The sequence below is a fragment of the Micromys minutus genome, assembly GCF_963924665.1.
Source record: "Micromys minutus genome assembly, chromosome: 1".
NCBI lineage: Eukaryota > Metazoa > Chordata > Mammalia > Rodentia > Muridae > Micromys > Micromys minutus.
Genome location: NC_137969.1, coordinates 33,612,455 through 33,632,478, shown reverse-complemented (window position 1 = coordinate 33,632,478; position 20,024 = coordinate 33,612,455). Strand labels below are relative to the sequence as shown.

At 42.0% G+C, this 20,024-nt stretch overlaps 1 protein-coding gene across 1 annotated transcript in view; it reads right to left on the bottom strand.

Moving 5' to 3' along the window:
- Positions 1 to 20,024, bottom strand: part of ABCA13 (ATP binding cassette subfamily A member 13) — a gene marked incomplete at both ends in the record, with an annotated part of 453,164 nt that overhangs the window by 319,459 nt on the left and 113,681 nt on the right. The window contains 5 exons of the mRNA XM_080920446.1: positions 2,106 to 2,300; positions 8,127 to 8,248; positions 8,890 to 8,969; positions 9,692 to 9,855; positions 16,150 to 16,268. Of these exons, the coding sequence (XP_080776572.1) occupies positions 2,106 to 2,300; positions 8,127 to 8,248; positions 8,890 to 8,969; positions 9,692 to 9,855; positions 16,150 to 16,268 (680 nt within the window). The remainder of the gene's footprint in view (positions 1 to 2,105; positions 2,301 to 8,126; positions 8,249 to 8,889; positions 8,970 to 9,691; positions 9,856 to 16,149; positions 16,269 to 20,024) is intronic.

Below are 20,024 nucleotides of genomic sequence, written 5' to 3'. Positions count from 1 at the left end.
CACGCTGGAGCAGGCACTAAAATGGGCTACTAGATAGATGGGTATCTATATCCTCCACAGTACAAGGTAAAGTTGGAAGAGTGGGCTACAATGCCTAAGTCTAAGCTTGGCATGTCACCTGGGAGTTTTAACTCTACCAAGTCATAGAACCTCTAAAATATGGAAGGACTTTTAAAATGTTTATCTTGCTCGAGACTTTAAAGTACACTTATTCTAAAAATTAGTATTTGTTCCTAGAGACTTAGTATATATGGATGTGAACATTTGCTGGAGGTTTTCTGGCCTTCAATGGGAAAGAAAAGCATGAAGGCTGAGAAAGTAAACTTATTGTTTTCTAGCCCAAGATCATTCTCCTGAATACCGGCAGCTGCCTTGTCCTGTTGCAGATCTGGGTCTTTGTAATGACGTATGTGCCACAGCCCCTCAGGTGGAGATGAAAGAGCTCTGAGGAAGATATGGGCAAGAGCAGGGAGAGGGTGATGGGAATTTACGTAAAGGTTCATATATGGAGATGAGGAAGACCTTCTAGAAAGGGTGGCTGAGAACAGGTATTCAAAAATCATTATGTTTGATCTATACACACAAACAAAACTGTCTGTTTCCATGTTACGTTCTGTTCTACCTGTACTTCATGCTTATGGTAACTAGTAAGATTTCAACGCATACTATCAATCCTCTAAAAGAATTAAGTACTGACAAAAATATATTCATATAGTGTTATGCCAAAATGCCTTTAAAAATCTGTACATTTATCTCTCTTTTTGAAAAATAAAGTTGTAAGAGAGAGAGAGAGAGAGAGAGAGAGAGAGAACAGGAAGGCAGGTGGAGCACTGGTGCTGGGGTGGGGCCTGAGACAGCTCTGCCCACTTCCCAGCTGTAGCTCTCTGAGTTTATCCTCCTGTTCTTTCAGACCTTCCTTACTTTGTGGAGGAGTGCTGTAGGGCAGGTAAAGAACTGGCACACACGGGAACACAAAGCTGCTGTATTGTCTGCCCCTCTTCACCTTCCCACAGCTTTGCAGGTAGAGTTGGATGCACTTCACACAGAGGATGAATACCACAAACCCAGGGAATGCAAAATATAAGAGCTATACCTTGGGAGGCACAACACCTGTCTTGGAAGCAGATGAATGAACTAGGCTCAGTCCTGCTTCCTTACACACTCAGGATGCTGTGTCTTAGTAAGTAGAGAAATCCAACTATAGGAACTAGGAACATTTATTTCCTGTGACCCCTCCTCACTACCATGCTGTGCTTAATGTCTCAATGGCCCTGACTCGATGGACACTGTAAGGTCTTCTAGCATTCCCTCTGTGACAATATTCAATTGAAAAGCCCATCCCCAGAGTCAGTCAACAGGTGACCTGCCCAACCCCACCCCCAGTGCCTGAGGCTTAAACAGAATCCCTCATTGCTGGTCAATGCTGCAGTTAGAATAGAAGGCCATGGACCATCCCTAGATCTAAACAACCTGAAAGTCAAAAATCTTTTTATGTATCTATATTGTACAGGTACAGGTATCTTTCTTGTCAGTATTCCAAAGAGAATGCTACAAGTGTTTAAATAGCATTTATTAGCTTGTGGGTATTATACATGATGAAGACAAGTTAAAAGATATAGAAAATGTGCTGGTTGGTTTTTGCCAACTTGGCACAAACCTAGACATATCTGGGAAGTGGAACCAACATTGAAAACCAATGGTCTATCAGACTGGCATGTAGGCAAGTCTTAGGAGCATTCTCTTAAATAGTAATTGGTGTGAGGGCACCCAGCTCACTGTGGGCAGTGCTACTTCTGGGCTGGTGGTCCTAGTTGCTCGCTATATAAAGCAGGCTGAGCAAGCCATAGGGAGCAAGTAAACAAGACTCCTCCACGGTTTCTGCTTACCCTATGCTCCCTGAGTTGCTTCTGCTCATGGCATTGACCATGGCAACAGAATCCTAACCAAGATGGAAGGTTGTACCTAGGTTCTATACATCATACTCTTTTATAGAAGGCACCAAGCACCCTTGGGTTTAAAGTCTGAGGATGTTGACAGCTGCATATCCAGTGCCAATGTCTAATTATCAGGTCCCCTGAAGTGTCCCCAGTGGGCACAATCCTTACTTTATAAATGAGGTTCCTCAGATTCAGGTTCTGGCCTATCATCACAAGCAGAGAGAAGACCTGAGACCCAGACAGGCTGCAGAGTTCTCTTGTGGCAAACCAGGATGTTTCACTCTTGGGAAACGTTAGCAGGAGATGAAGAATTTCTTCGTCACATTTTCCAGACAAAGCTAAGGTGAAGACACTGGAGAGAACCTGTTGTGAAACATGAGAATCAGAAAGAAGCAAACCTGGTGCAATCTGTGCGTCAGCTTCCGAGACCCTGCTTTCTCAGGAAAAACAAACACATGGAAATTCACTGAGCCAAAGACTCACTCAGAAACACAGTGCCTCTATGACCTTTCCGTCACTGTGACAAAATGCCTCAAGCAAACACCCATGATGAGGAAAGGTTTATTTGGCCTCGTGGCTACAGTGGCTTTGTTCTATAGTCTCTCAGCCTCTTGCAGAGCAAAGCATCTTGGCAGATGCACATAGTGAAACCAAGCTTATCACCTCATGATGCTCAGGAAACAAGAAGGAAGAAAGCAAGGTTAAGGGTCACAGTTTTCCTCCCTTTAAGGATACCAAGGTCACAGTCCCTATGATCTAACTTCCTCCAACTAGGATCCACTTTCTTAAGGAACCAAATATTTACAAGATGGTCCTTTAAGGAATAATCTGTATCCAGACCACAGCTGGGTCCAATTCTGTGTCTCATTTTCAGCATCTTGAAAGGAAATGTTTTCGGGATTGCAAGTCATTCTCTATGCAGCTCCCTTTGTTTGAGCACTCTGGCAGTAGCTGATGTAGGTCCTTTCCTCCCTCTCTCTGCAGTGTTCATGGAGCATCCCTCACCCACCACCCTCTCTGCCCATGCCCCTAAGGTGGCCTGTTCCACAACACTTGGCACTTGTCTGCAGACGCTGTTTCCCTCCCCTTTGCCTTCAGTTTGCTGGATGCTTCACTTTTCACTGGTAACATGTAGAAAACTAGTAATTTTAAAGCAATTTTGTCTCCCTTACTTCTAAATTTTAAAAGGTCATTTGCAAGCTTTTCATGGTTTCCTTAAAAAAATAAAAGCATATAAACTCAGAAGGACGCATGGAAGGCAGACTCTATCTGTTATACAGCATTGGTGTTCCGTGGCACATTCAAAGACTTGGGTGCCTCTTTACTGGGGCTCATCTTTCAGTTACTGACCTTGTAAAAAATTGTAAAGAATATAAAACACACTGGATCAGATATTGTATTGCATGCTTTATAGCTACCATGAGTATGATCGCTGTGAAATGCCCTAGCCAACTGGGGCCCATTGTGTGAATCCAATGATAAGAGATATAGTGACACATTAGAAGGCTTGCAGTCAAAGAGGGCACACTGGGTGCTATCATGTGCTATGAAGTCAGTAAGACACAATGCAGTACATCTGTCAGGAATCCCCAGAGATACTAAAATTAAGAGACAGACGGACAGACAGAACTTCATCTACAAACTAATAAAAACCTGGATTTAGGACAGATAAAGCACTGGCTGTGAAAAGAATAGAATTTGGGTCCCCAGCATCTCCAAACATAACCATGGCAGCCTATCACTAACCCCAGCACTGGGGAGCTAGAAAACGGAGATTCCCTAGGCCCAGCTCATTAGCCAGAGTAAGTGAATCAGCACGCTGTGGGTTCAAATGAGAGATGCTACCTCAATATAGAAGGTGGAGGATGGTGCCAGTCTTACCTCCTGTCCTCAATGAACACATGAACACACACACACACACACACACACACACACACACACACACACACACACATGCATTCATATCTGCAAAAACTGAAGAAGGAAAACAAAAAGAAAGCCAAGACTTATGACTCAGGTATTACAGGGACTTGCTAGAACAATCTATGTTGAGACCCCAAGGATGAGATGTTGCTGAGTTTAAAGGCCACAGAAAGCTACACTCCCTCTTGTTCAGGGGACCTCAGTAGCTTTTCTCTGAAGGTCTGGAATGACTTAGATGAAGCCTGAAACCTCAAAGAGAGAGACCTGCCTTAAATGAAATCTAGTTATCCAATACTATTCTCACTTAAAAAAACAAGCAAACAAAAACAGAAACAAACAAAGCCCTACTACCCTAACAAGGGCATTTAGAAAAATGCCACCTTCACATGTAACTAGACAGAAGGCTTTTGTGCAGGGCAATGGAACTGACACATTTTCTTATACCAGGTTGTAGATGTGCTCTGGCAGTTTCCAGAGATCCGTGCGCGGGTGTATTATATACACTAACCTGCCTTTCATTGCTACATTAGCTCAGTTCTGAAAAGATGGCTTCTGGAGAGAACTTGGATGGGAAGGGGAGCTCACTCAAATACAAAGCATCAACTCCAAAGGAGCTGCTCCCAACTCTGGATGGGCAGGAGCCCACACTGGCCCCATGAAAGACCCCAACACTTGTTGAGAGTCTCTGTCCCCACCTCTCTCCAATATGTCACTCTTCTAACTTAAGGTTATTTTTTAGGGTAAAGCTGTTTGTCTTTTGGCACCTCGCCTAACTAAAGACGTTCCCACAGAGAACCTCCCACTACCACCCAGTAGAATCATCTGCTTAGGTTTGTTGACATTCCTTTCTGTGGTTTTCCTTTTTTTGTCATTTGTCTTTTTTAAAAAAATTACTATGCCTGTTTTTCTCATTGGAAAGATGCCTAAATCAACTAACACAGGTAAAGAATATAAAACTAAGGATACACTGTTGCTCAATTAGAAACATAAACTGTTTCCATCAGGAGCACTAGGGGGCAACTCAGACTTTGCTCTGGTTCATACCAAAGATGCTGTGTTTCTCTTGTGCTTCCCATGTGTCCATGTTTGACTTGTCAATCTGGAGGGAGACCAAGGACCTGGGGAGGTATTTCCCCACCCTTGGCACATAGATGCAGTCATAAGGACAGTTATTTGATTTAAATGTGCTGATCCCCATGAGAAGCCCTCACCATTTTCACCAAGAGCTTTTCTGGGGTGGGATTGGGGGGAGGGTATCTGAAGAGTTTGTACACAGAATGTGTGGGTCTAAGGTATGGGGGAGGGGCATGGGTGGAACAGCTTGAACATGTGGCCAGGAGTCAAGGGCAGGGCTGAGGCTGTGGTTCCACCGTTGCCTAGCTAATAATTTTATACATTGAGGTAGAGATAAAAACGTGAGGAGGGTGGAAGAATCTCTGCTCGACCTTTGTGTGAACAGCAAAGACATACTGACACCAATGCAGTCCCCATGGATCTGTGAGAACAGTGAGTGCTGATTTGAGGTTTGAATGAAAGCAAAATCAGGACAAATAGGGAACTCTGACCCTGCATAGTTTAGTGAGCATTCTGGGGGTGAGGCTAAGCTCAGACCTACTGACATGATAAAGAGCCAGATAGAAGAGAAGAGTAGGAGAGAAGAGCAGAGAGCCATGGGATCTCTAGGACGAAGCCCCAGTGGTAAAGCCAATGTTAGAGGGATCTGATCTAAGCGCATACTGTATGACTTAAAAGATACTGATTTCCATCTAAAACTCCCATATAAAAGTTTCTATGTTTTCATGATAGTAATGATGACCCAATTCCTCCAGAAAATGCAAATGGGAGGCTCTGGAAAGCGGGGGATGGGTATTCTAGTGTTTAGTAATGCTTTTTAGGGTGTTTGCAGTGATCAGCCAAAATACACTTTTCACAGGGGCACATCAAGAAAAATGAAGATAGAAGTAGAATAGAATCATCAATTTAAAGGACATTTATGTTTAAGACTGTCAGGGTGAGGAGGAAAATAAAGACAAAGGAGTGGGGAGACAGAAGCTAGTCAATTTGTTCTGTTTTCATATGCCTGAACAGAACCATCTCACACTGGAAAGGCACCATGGGGCTCTGTGTTCATTGGGACAGGCTCCTGCAGCATTAAATGAGGAGATACTCCCCAGGAAAAGGCAGAGATAGATGATGTCCAAAGCAAGAGGTTAGACTAGGAAAGCCTCAGGATCCAGCACATCTCTGGAATCTACAGTTTTGGGTTTTGATCAGATGATGTTATGTTCAAGAAAGGAGACCAGGAGGAGAGGATCTGTCCCAGCCCTGTCAAAGGCAAACAGCCAGGCCCTTGCCCCCTTTAGCATTTCAATATCTCAAGTGCTAATGATCAGTATCTCCAATGCCCCCTGCTCAAGCATGCTTCCTGTGACCGTCTGCCCCATTACTGTGCTACATGTACGTCACAGGACTTCATGTTATCTTCTCTAAACTGTCAGCATTGCATACGTAAAGAGCTGTCTTCACAGGTTAGCTGTGTGCAGCAACGACTTTGGTGCACAGCATCTAAGCACCATGCTTGATTGCATGGAAAGATGCTGCGTGGACAATAGGAAGAGCAAGGAAAGGTTTCTGAAACTTCCCAAGGAACCCAGCACTGCAGAACTCACACGGGATGAGTTCAATGAGCTGAATTTGTAAACTGACTAATGAGATTATAGGAAAGAAAACCAGGGCCAAACAAAAGGAGATCGGACTACCAATGAGAAGTAGGTATCTTGAAACTCCAGAAAAAAAAAAAAAAAAAAAAAAAAAAGAACCGACCCCAACATGTGAACTGCTAAGCAGCTGTGGATATGTGTTCATGTGTGCATTAAAGTGAATAGCCTCATATGTTTGAACATTGAGAATGCATTTGTTTAGTCTCTTTCCACTTTCCTATGGACCTATCTACTTAGGTGACAGCAGCAGTTCTATGCATAGAGATGCACAGAAATGTACACAGAATGAGGGGACAGGTGAACCGCAAAATCATCTGAACTGTAACTGTCACCGTATAAGCCACTAGCTAGCCTTATAGCTCATTTCAACATAGAACATCGGCGACACCTGGTGGCTGCCCGCTTCTACGCAGACAGCAAGGCAGGCAGTAAAGCAGAAATCTCTACTCAAACCAAATGGATCTTAAAATGTGGAACTTGAAAGAAATGAGCTTATCAGGAACGCTTCTATATTGGCAGCCTTGGGCTGCTGGACGAATAGTCTGGCCACTCCAGACTCTGGTTAGAAATATTCTATACTGCAGCATTCAAATCACAGTCACTATTTCCACCACCCGTTGCCAAGTTGAAGAAATAAGCTCCGCTCTCTGCTGAGCTCCCCTCCTCCTGCATCCCCACATTTCCATGTGTGTGTGGTACTAAAATGAGAGCCAATTGATGTTTTTTTATTGAAAGCAGATACTGCCTTTCTTGTGATAAGTAACTTTCTGATACTTGCATGTTGCTTTTCATCTATTTCATTCCTAATTTAGATTAACCGTTAATGAATCTACTTACTAAGCTTGCATTGAGCCCCAATTAGTCAGAATTAACATGAAATTAGATGCATAATGGAGCTTGGGTGATTGTCAATTGCAGCCTTTGGGGGTATGCTGGTTTCTAGATTCTCTACAGAGGAAGGAAACCACACACACACCAGATTCACAAGCTAAAGATTCACACAGCATTTGCCATGGCTGGCGTTGTCCATCTGCTTCTCTCTCTGCTGATAATTGAGATCTGTAATATCATTACAACAAGAGAAGCGATAACACACGGTGTAAGGGTTTTAAGCTCCTTGTTTTTCTGTTTCCTTACCCGACACTTCTCATGCATACTGGAGAAACCCAAGCCTGTCACTTTGCTCGTCTGTTATGAGTCATAACCATACCACATGACCAGAGTGTATGGCGATTTTCCATCATGGCTGAGTACATATTTTTAACTAGCTCTATTTGGGGATTTGAGATTTTATGACACATACGGGACCACAAAAATCCTATTGGACTTCATGCATCAGAATTATAAATCACTAAAATAAACGTTATCAGAAATCTTATCCAAATGAAGGTGATGGTACCAACTTTTTATCACCAGTTGTTCACATCCTTCAGCTCCCTCCTTGTTTGCACAGGCTTCTCTCATTTCAGCCCCGTCATTTGTGTGGGAAAGTGGCCAGAGTCCCTGCAGCTGTGGGGGGTTTCTTGTGATTAAAGCAGCCCTGTACCTTTGAATGGGAAATGTTGGCTTCTAAGATGCTGTGGATGGTTTCCTCAGAGATGTGGAAGAAGGAGCGAAGATCCTCAGTTAGTTTGGTGATGTTCTTCATCAAATCCTTTATTTTTACATCTGAAGAAAACACAAAAGGAAAACATGGTTTGTAATAAATTTTCAGAAGTTTTACTGATTTAAAACAAAATTTGATGTTGACATATAAATAAGAAGTTCCTCTCATGCTATGCAGCTTATAGTAAACAAGAAAGTTTCATCTACTCTTCCAAAGGTATCTGAGATCACTTGTTTTTTAGATACTCTCTGTATTTGCCTCGGGAATTTCCCCGTGAAGCCTGAACACCTCTGACTACACTCTACACTCTAAATTGGTTGATTTTTGCTTTTCGTTTTTAGATAATATATAGTACAGTTCTAGATTTTCGTGTTTTATTTCAAATGTGTTGGAATAAAACACTAAATTTCTTTTTACTTAGCTTTTCTTCCATTAATTAATTTATTTATTCATTTTATATCCTGATCGCAGTTCCCCCATCTCTTGCCAGTCGCCCTTATACAGCCCCTCTTAAATTGAAATGTAATCACATCATTTCCCTTCCCTTTCTCCTCACACTCTTAAGTCCCTCACTCCTTCTCAAATTCAAGGTCTCTTCTTCCATAGCAGTATGGCCTAATTTTCCTTTATTAATGCTTCATTTTAATAATATGTTGGACTGAAACACTAAATGTAATGTTTAATCAAGCAAGAAATCACATACCCTCTGTGACTGTGAAATTGCTAAGAAATGTCATAACAGGAATCCTTGACATCCAAGTCTCTTCGAGACTTTTGGTCAACCTAAAGTGATAGAAAATTAAAATGAAACAAGGTAAAACTGCAGAAGCAATGTTGGCGTGGATACCTTGCCTCTGTTCTAGGAGCTAGGCTGGATAACACAGGCTCCCTCTAATAAATGGACATACTCAGTCCTCTGATACTTATCTGTGTGTGAATTTCCTCAACACCGGATTTCCAAAGTGTCCTCACTCAGCCCAGAACAGTAAATGAATCAGAACGATAACAACAAGATGCAGGATAAATGGCCTCTCCCATATGTGGGAAATAGACAAAAAAGACAATGGTGCACCTGACAAATTCTTGCAGGCACAGCTAGGTGGCTACCTCTCTGTACCTGTGCCACCTGCAGAGAGTAAAGACCCTGACTGCTCCTTGAAACTCACACTTTTGAACACATGAGAAGTTTTAGTCAAATAAGAAGAAATTTGAAAATATCTGTCTGTTCATTTATTTATATTTAATGCCACACTGTCCTCGAGGATCCCAAAATCTGACCCAATATCTTGGATTATCTATATAGCTCACCTGACAGCAAAGACTGCTGATAGGATTTAACATTTAAATTGTATTTTTGGAAAGCCCTGGTGTTTGACTAGTAGGTGGTACCCATGTTATCTGAAGTCAATAACTTTAGAAAGAATTTATTCTGAATGAGAACTTAAGCACACAGCTTTCAGAAAATTGAGAATGCTTGGGAGGACACAAGAGCATGTTACACACACCTCTGCACGTGCTGCTGAACGGTTCCCACTAAGGGCTGGCATGTGCAGCCATGGCTGGAAACATTTTCCAAGATGCTTTTAAAGCCTTCCACAGCATTGGAAAAATTCCTGCTAAGACGTTCACAGTCCAGCTGATTGGGCGAGGACCATATCTTTCCAATTTCCTAAAAAACACAATGGTATTTATCTGTACAACCTTGAGACTGGTTCACTGGTAAATTCGGGCCTTGGGTTATTTCTGAAAGGCAATGCTCCTAGTTCCTCTGCACGTGCACAACCATAGAATGGGACAAGATAACTTGTGTCTGCAGTACAGGATGTAAAACAAACCGTGTGGTGTTACCTGGTTCCTAGTTTCCTAGTTCCTCTCAATCAGTCAGTTTTATACCTAAGCATCATAGAATACACCTCTAGTCTTAGCTTTCATTGTGAGGCAGGGGGATCATGATCTGGAGTCCATCAGGGCTTACACAGCAAGACCCTATCTCAGCATAAACAAAACAAGATCTATTGAGATAGCTCAGAGGGTCAAGCCATTGCTGCCAGGCCTGATGACCTGGGTTCAATCCCCACTACCCATGCAGAAGAAAGAGAATGTGGCAGATTTTCCTTTGACATCTGCATACACCATGACATACAAAGACACACAGACACATAGACACACACACACACACACACACACACAGAGAGAGAGAGAGAGAGAGAGAGAGAGAGAGAGAGAGAGTGTTAAAAAATTGGCATAAACCTGGAAACGTGGAGAGAGACAGAGTGGAGAAGAGATGTGTGAGCTCTGCTTTGTCAATCAAGAAAATACAAAGAAAACCTGCAGCAAGGTTGGCTCCTCAAACCTTCTAAGCTGCCTTCATAAAAGCAAAGAATGGTTATGAGGAAGGCGTGGAGAAAAGAGTCCCCTTATATGTTATTGGTAGAAATGTATAGTACTGACATTTAAAAGGATCGTGATTAGTTCCCCACATAATGAGTTCCTGGATCCCAAACACCACCCCTGGGTTGATACCTAATGGAAAGGGAAGCAGGTGTGAGGGACATGTCTCATGCTCACTGTGACATCAGTCATGATGAGCAAAATGTGAGATTGGCCTGAAGCTCCATTGACAGAAATAAACTGATAAAGACAGAAAGCCTTATGCACACTTTAAAATCCTATCCAGCCATGTGACAGAAACAAATCATACCATTTGCATGACATAAACAAACCTGGAAGAAACGCTAAGTGAAATAAGTCAATAAAAAATAGACCAGATGAAGCCTGAGAATCCCGCAGTGTGTGGTTGAAAGATAGTTTGTGCAGTAGGCATCTTAGGTGTTGGTTTCTATGCTCAGACATCTGGTTGTGGTCCAGATGGCATGGTTAACCATCTCTGGTCTCTGTGTTATAGAAACATTGGTATCTGTTGGTTAATAAAAGAGCTGATCAGTTCAGTTTTCTGAGCAGAAGACAAAATGGTGTGACTTCCCATTGGAGTCAGGAGCATGAGTGAGGCAGTCCCAGAGAGACCTGAGAGGAAGATAAAGGAGAAGAGAATAAGGAGGAAGAAAAGGTACGAAGAAACCACATGGAGAGATCAGGAGGATTCATCATGAGATCACAATGAGAGAGCAGGCATTAAGATACACATGGATTGGAGTGATCTAAGGCAAGACTCAGATTAAAGGTAAAGGACCATGTGGATTGAAAATAAGCAGTCATGAATGGTTAGATAGTTCAGTAACTGCCCAGCTTAGGCTTGCAGCTTGTTAATAAGTATATCAACTCTCAGGAGCTATAACCTGCTAAAAAGGATGTACAATGCCCTGCAGTTATTTGGGAGCAAAAGGCATTATTGAAAAGCCACTAAAGAATAATAGTTATATAGGGCCTGGGCAGGAACAGTAGCGAGAACGTGCTTTTGCTCCAGATGGACTAGAAAAGAACACAGCATCTACCCACACATAGATTCCCACTGTTGACATAGCCTCATGGATGCAGGCTCCTTCACCCTCCTTCTCCACTGTTCTGCAAACAGATACCCAGACCCAGCTATTTCCTGTGCCCTGTGAGAGCAGAGAGGGGCAGCAACAGCAGACAAGAGGCACGTTTCTGCAAGACTAAAATAGCGAGGCTGTGTCTGTCCATTTCTAACGTGTTTCTTTCACATGCTGAGCTTTCTCTTGCTCCTGAGAGTGAGGCTCTGACCCAGACATTTCACGGACCTGATGTTCCCATTCCTCCATTTAGGTCCCTCCTTACAGGATGCTGTGCTAAGACAAGAACAATAGGTACAGTGAGCGTTGTCTTACCTGCCAACTCACTTCTGAGAACACAGAGAGAACTCACTTTGTCTATCAGAGCCTCTGCCCATGGCTTGTTTCTTCCCAGAACTCCCAGGTCAACATAAGCCTGATGCACATTTAGCACCCCTACTCCTAATGTTCTTATATTTAGCAAAGCAAAAATAACATAGGAATAATGACAAAGAAATAAAAGCTCACTCCCTCTCAGGCAGTAGGTATTGATGACAGCCAATGTCCTTGAGCATAGGTGGGCCTGGCTGCTGTTAAGTAAAGTATTAAACATAAAGACTGATACTTGACCCTGTCAGCCTACAGTCTTGAGATCGTGAAGAAACACCATGTAAAAGGCAGCATACCGGCCCTCTTTTTCTGAGTGAAGCAGACCTGTACCACTCAGGCCTGAGGCAGATGAGTAGACACTGCTAGTTTCCAGAGGACAGCCATGAGGGGACGTTCAGAAGCCCAAAAGGCAATCTGATAGTCCAGATACATGCCCTAAGTCTAGTCAAACCCAAAGTGTCACTCCATGGATGCTGGTGCCTTTGAAACCTAATTTCAGGTTCCTACTGATCCCAAGACTGTTTTCTACTTCTGGGACCCAGTTGGAGAGAATAAAAATTTGTCACTCCTCATCTGGATGGGTAAGTGGAGCCTTATGCTAGTACTAAGTAGAATACTTAGACAGTAAACAGCTAAACACAACAAAGGTAGCCCTTTGCCTGACACAGAAAAACCCCATGATTACCCAGGGATAATATTTACGTTTCTGAAAGGCTCACATTCTAAATACTCTAGGACAAAGGCTGTCAATTTAATATTCCTTTCAAGAGAAAATATCAACTGAGGTCTCATTTTCATGAGACTGACCTGTGGACCTGTCTCTGAATCATTTTTTTTTCATTGCTAATTGACATAGGAGGGGCCCAGTCCACTGTGTGTGGTAATATCCTTAGGCCAATGCTTTGTAAGAAAGCTAGCTAAACACAATCTAGAGAAAGGCAGCAAGCAGCTTTACCACATGGTTTCTATTTTGAAGTCCTGCCTTCATTTCTCCTTATGATAAATTGTAATTTATAAGCCAAATAAACTGTTTCTTCCCCCTAAGTTGTTTATGGTCATGACGTATATCACAGCAACAGAAACCAAACTAAGACATGTTTTCATCCTGACTTGAGCAACTGTTTGCTGTCATCACTAGAGTCTCCTGCTTTCTAAAAAATGAATATGAAAGAAGCTATTATGTTCCAGTCATGTATATACACTAAGGTGAACTCTGGATACTATCTTGGGATCAGTTTCAAAATCTTCACAACGTTGCCTGTTTTATTATCATGAACTTCTCTCAGCGCCTCCAAAATCAAGGATTTTTGTGTGTGCATGTTTTGTTTTTTTTTTATTCAATATAATGTGACTGAATTTGGATTATCTAAATAAAATGTTTGAGATCCGAAGTTTTTCCAGTTCTAGGTCTTACTGGATATAAGATATCTGAATACACATTAGGAGGTATCTGGGGCTAGGGACCCACTCTAACTAGACTCTACATGCATAGTCTAAAGGGATCCCATATAGTATGTTAGTGCATTTGTCTTTTGAGTGTTGCCTATTTAAAAAAGGTTCTGTATACCTTTTTATGAGTGCTGTCATGTTGGTACCCAATGTTTTAGATTTGGGAACATGTTATAGTAGAGATTATCATATTGTGGACAGCTCATCTTTACCAGACAAGGATGTGCACAGCCTGAATATAAGAAAGCTATCTAAATAAACCAACAGGAAAGAGAACTACATTGGCTGCCAGTATCATTATCTCCTTGGGGCTCTCTTTCACACACATTTCCCTCTAGAAGCTGAAGACTCACACACTAAACACAGTGAGAACCACACCCATGGATCTCATGCCTTTCTTGTGCTTTTAGGCCTTCTAGGACCTCATTACATCATTGGAGTTTGGTCTAGCAGTGTGAGGTCTTCAGCAGTATCATCTCTCTAACTCCCAGGAAAATCCAATACCCACTGAACGTCAAATTGGAAAGGTTCACCCCATACAAACAGTTTAACACTCAGAACTGTTCCTAGATAAAACACAAACACCTGGAAAAAAAACTGCCATCATTCCAGCTTCTCGAGGCCTCTTGCCTTGTATGTGAGCCTACTGGCCTTTCATTCATATAAACAAGTCCCATATAAAAATCATATGCTAATTCAATATAAGTTAGAGCCCCTGTGTGGGATTCCTGCGTATTTGTACAAATTAATACGAACAAAACCTGCCGGGTAGGGTCTCTTCAGCTGCCAGTCTTTGGTGTCTGCCAGTGCTCTCTGCTCCTGAAGCCCACAACGGGCCAGCCAGTGTACAAAAAGAATCTTGCCAAGATAATGACTGCTCAGGGAAGAAAATGCTCCTTTGTGGAAATCCTTCAGCCATTGATTCAACAAGATGTCACACACTCTGAGAAAACAGTATATCTAGGGCATAAGAGAACTAAGGCACATACAAACTCACAGAGATTCTGGAAGAATGCATAAAACCTGCACAAGTTCAATCTAAACAAAATCCCACCACTGAGAAAGAGAAGTAAACATAAAGTCCCACCCTAACCAAAAAACTGTTTGCAACTGATACACACTGGAAAAGGAAAAATCATTTTTCTCCAATAGAAGGCCACACACTCTATCAACCATACTCCAAGGCAGGACCTATGTCCAGGAACAGATGACAACACAAAAGGGATGCTTTTTGTTTTGTGTCTTTTATTCTGTATTGTTTGCTGTGTCTGTGTTCTTGAGGTCTTCATATGTTTAGATTTTCATTTTCAAATGAGTGATGGGGGCATATGGGAGAGAAAAAACATGAAATTGGTTGGAAAGGGATGTAGAAAGGATCTGAGACAAATTGCAATTAGGGGATGAAAAAGCATTATCAAAATAAACTATATAAAAATTAATAAAAATTTATTTGCAGTGGGATGGAGTCAAATGAAGATAATAAGATGAAAATGATAAGATAGAATATAAACATGTAGGAAATATTATAATGAAACTCGCTTATAAATTATTAATATGTGCTAGCAAAAAATGAAGAAAACTTTTAAACCCTACCTTTCCAAATCATAGATGTCTCAGTTAAGGTTTTACTGCTGTGAACAGACACGATGCCCAAAGCAACTGTTATAAAACTGCAACATTTCATTCGAGCTAGCTGACATGTTCAGAGGTTCAGTCTATTATCATCAAGGTAGGAGCATGGCAGTGTCTAGGCTGGCATCGTGCAGATGAAGCTAAGAGATCTACATCTTTATCTGAAGACTACTAGGAGAAGACTTGAGTCTAGGCAGCTAGGATGAAGGTATTAAAGCTCACACCCACAGTGACACACCTACTCCAACAAGGCCACACCTCCTAAAGTACCACTCTCTGGGCCAAGCATAAACAAACCATCACAATAGATAATAGATAGGTGATAGAAAATAAATTGTTGAATGGATCAATAGATGAGTAGTTGGGTGCAATGGATGAACAAATAGAGATGAACCAATGGATGGATGAATGGATGGATGGATGGATAGATGGACAGTTAATTGATGGATAGATGATAGACAAATAGATAGACAGATAAATGAACAGACAGACCAACAATCCATATGAAAACACTTGCACATTCCAGTTGTTTAAACACTCTTACTTCCTGAAAGCATGAGATCACTTAACACAAAGCTAGGAAGCCCTGCTCAGTCACAAGCCCACAGCAGCAAAGTACCACCGTTATACAGATGACACGAATACCAATGGTCTCCAGACAGAGGGAGTAAAATGCACCAAAACCAGAAAGGTATGTGTCCCAACTCCTTGTTACTTTCGATTTTAACACCATTCATTTATTCATACATGTCTATAATTGGAGTTTTAGTGATATAAATGATTAACTACCACTTGTGAAACCCCTAAGACTTTAATAAGCAATTCTCATATCTGAGTACTAGCTAAGCCATGCATACCATGATGTCTGCAGGCCACACTTTCATCGTGACCACACACCAGAGTTATTCTCAGGGATAAGCTGTAACTACGGAGTAACCGCAATGCTTTGCCTGAGCCAACATCACTACCTCACCTGGACCAACTGTGACTAACATAAAACGTTCTGAAACACAAAAACAAACCTGGTAGTGGCGATGGACTAAAGTGACCCCTTGTAAAGCAGATAAAATAAGGTGCCTCATCCCACCTTGCTCGCAACCCAGCATAGCACACAGGATGTCCTTAGTCAGGGAAGGGTTTTCTGGCAAAAGAAACAGAACAAATTAATAAACAGTTCTCACTTGACCATCTTGATCTTGAGAAATTGTTCTTCAAAGATCCAAAATGATACAAATTCCTAAAGCTTTCTTAAATAATCAAGATGGGCAAGCCGACAAGGGTGAAACTCTACCTTTTAAAACATGTTGGTTTCAGCTGGGCACTGTGGAGGCGGAGGCAGGCAGGTGGATCTTCGATTTGAGGCCACCCTGGTCTACAAAGTTTGTTCCAGGACAGCCAGGGCAACACAGAGAAACCCCATCTCAAAAATAAAATTATTTTAATAAATAAGGCGGTGGTAATTTGAATAAAAAGGACCCCATAAACTCAATGGTTGGAATGTTTAGACTTGAGGTGGAACCATTTGGGAAAGGTTAGGGGATGTAACCCTGGTAGAAGAGGTGTGTCACTGGGGATGGGCTTTCAGACTTCAAAATTCGATACAGGGGCTGCAGAGATGGCTGTGTCTTCTGCAGGGAACTTCTGCATCCTTTCTATCTGGTTACCTCTCATAACTCAGCCTCATCCAGCCCACCCATAACTCTCCCTTTCCTTTCCTGGCTACTTAGGGCCTGGGAGCTCATCTGCCTGCACATTTGCAATGTCTGGGTTTCATCTCAGCTTTCAAATATACTTGGCATGGGACCCATGGCTTAGTACCTCCTAAACACTGGGTCATTATAGAAAACATATATTTTCTTATAAATAACTAAACAATAGTTTTTCAAAGAACAAAATTTAATTCTGACAAATACCAAAAAGATAAAACAGTTTTAGTCTGGGCAGCATATCACAAGAAAAAAAATCCAAAAATGAATAGGCTCCACTGTATCACAGCATGGTGGCACACACCTGCAACCCTGAAATCTAGGAGTTTGAGGCAGGAGGGCCAGCTTAAACTACATACAATGTCTTCTAAGACACACACACATACACACATAAGATAAAGAAAGAAAGAAAGAAAGAAAGAAAGAAAGAAAGAAAGAAAGAAAGAAAGAAAGAAAGAAAGAAAGAAAGAAAGGAAGGAAGGAAGGAAGGAAGGAAGGAAGGAAGGAAGGAAGGAAAAAGGGAGGAGAAATAATACAGAAAGGAAGAGAGCTATGTGAGTCTTAGCTATCTCCTTGTGCCGTGAAGTGGACTTAGGGTGGTCATGTCCTGAATTTCTTCAAAGTTAGATTGTGATGATGTGTCTGACAGAAGCAGTGCCAGGCTTCTGGCCACCTGGCCTCTTTCTGCCTCCCTCCCCACCCCCACTTGTACAGATGATCCTCAAGGCATCACCATAAGAACATCTAACAGTCTTATCACGAGCAACAGGTCTGATTGCACCTGGACCCTCTGCCCTCCAGGGTGCCCTCTTCCTCCACCTCTCTTTCCCTCTTCAAAGCCTCACTCCAGTCCCTTCTACCTGAGCTAGTCTTTCTTCTGACCTTGAAGACATATTAGGTATCTGTTCTGACTTTCCAGGCCTGACATTTCTCTCTTACAGCTTCACACTTTCCTCAAGTATAATTTTCACTGGTCTCCTTAGCTAGTGAGGTACTCTGACCCTGAACAACTCTCTCTCCTCTCTCTCTTTCTCTCTCTCTCTCTCTCTCTCTCTCTCTCTCTCTCTCTCTCTCTCTCTCTCTCTCTCTGCATGTGTGTGTCTGTGTGCATGCATGTATGTCTGTATGTCTGTTTATACACATGTGTGTATATGTGTCTGTTCCCATGTGTGCTGGTACACATGGAGAGCAGGTAGATGTTGGGTATTATTTTTTTCAATCCATTCTCCACCTTTGTTTTTTTTCTTAGACAATGGCTTTCCCTGAACTTGAAGCTAGCTGGTTGACTAGTTACTCCCAGAAAGCTCTGGAGACCCATGGGTCTCTACCTCCTCCCCAACACTAGGACCCTCAAGCATGGATCACCACAACCAACTTTCATGTAAGTGCTGGAAATCTGAACTTAGGTCCTTGTGCTTGGCAAGTACCTTGTCCACTCAGCCCTTTTTCCATCCCTGACCTTGAACTCTTCATTCCAAGCATGACTTGTGTTCTCTGCTCCTTAGTTCATTAATTGATGACATGAGACTATTAAAATGAAAAAGTGGATGCCCACTGACTGCTTCTTCTCCTTATCCTTATCCTTCTTCTTCTTCTTCCATAAACTTAATATCTTAACATGTTCTAATGTGATCACTTCTGACATTTAATACCAGAAAGAATAGAAAAAATGGCACTAGACTCAACTCTATCTGCACATTAACACCTCAAACGACTAGATTCTCAGTTTGACAGAAGAGCTATCTGCCTGTCCACTTCTATTGTACCTCCTATTTCACTGAGAACATCCTGGTTCCACCCTGATCTCCCACCCTGTGGGACCGAGTCTGCTCTAATGAGTAAACTGAAGTATCACTCTTAACAACAGCCATGCCTGAGTAAAATATAAAAACTAAAAATTAAGTTTCTAATGATGTTTCCTGTATATTATATTAATTTAGCATCTGTGACCCAGATGGTAAAATACATAGACATCCAGGTACCAATAAGGGTTTTATTCATTGAAAATTCATTACTTTGTTCAACTATGAAATGTCAAAATAATTGCATCTTCAAATATGGCTCAATTGTATATGCCAAAAAAAGAAGAAGCAGAAAGAGATTTTATATAATGTCTCAGAGCATGTCTCCACATATTTTATTAATAATGATATTTTATTAAGCAGCAGGATGTATGCTTCCATATATAATACCTGGTGTTTGACAATACAGTGCATGTTCATAGACAGCTCAAATTAAGAATAAAAAATTTAGAACTATAAAGAGATTTATGTTTCACCTACATAACAATTACACTTCAGTTCCATCATCTGTGTTTACTTTGGCCCTCTATTCCTCACTTTTCATGTTTCAGTCCAAAGACTGGTCAGTTTCTGGGTTCAAGGAAACATTCCTATTACAAGAAGAAGGGCAATGAGTAGGTCAGAGCTAGTCTACCCCATACCTCTCCGTAAAGCCAGCTCTAGGTAAACTTGGGGCTGCCTTTCCCAGTAGAGGGCAGGGAACCCCATCCTTGGGCTGCTTTAGCACAGGGGAAGGAGAGAGAGAATGTATGCACCACACACATGTCCTAACCAAGGCCCCAGGGAGATCACATATGTTACAGCCTCCTCTTGTTCAGTCTTCTCAACTACTCTTTGAAATAGATGTCTGCTCACCCTCTTTGAGAGAGACTCAAAGAAGTTCTGTTGCCTGCCCCGTGTCTGTCAACTAGCCTGAAGCCCTGAACTCAGACAATTTGATATCAAGCTCTCTCTCCTTTCAGTACACACCAGTTGCCATGATGTCACTGAACAAAGTCAAGTTTAATTCTATGCCTCTAAATACTCCGACCCATAAAGCCTTGTGCTACATGGAGCTATTACCTTTACTTACTCATGAAGCAGCCTGGCCTCAATGTGCCCATCCCACAGCTAGCACTCACTCATTGACCCACTCAGTCTTATTGTAGACATCAGTTAAATGCCTACCCTGCCTATGTTAAGGTTCTTCCAGATGTGGGGCAGCACATCTGTTAACCCAAAAATCGATCTCCAGCCATCCGGTTTTAGCTGGTATGCCTCCATGTGGGTTTTCTTCTCCATCATCTTCTCTTTTATCCCCTTGCCTCTCACCCCTTCCCTCTCACTCCTTCGGCTAATACTGCTGATCTGTAGAATTTTGCATTATCTTGTGGGTTTGCATTTAAAAAC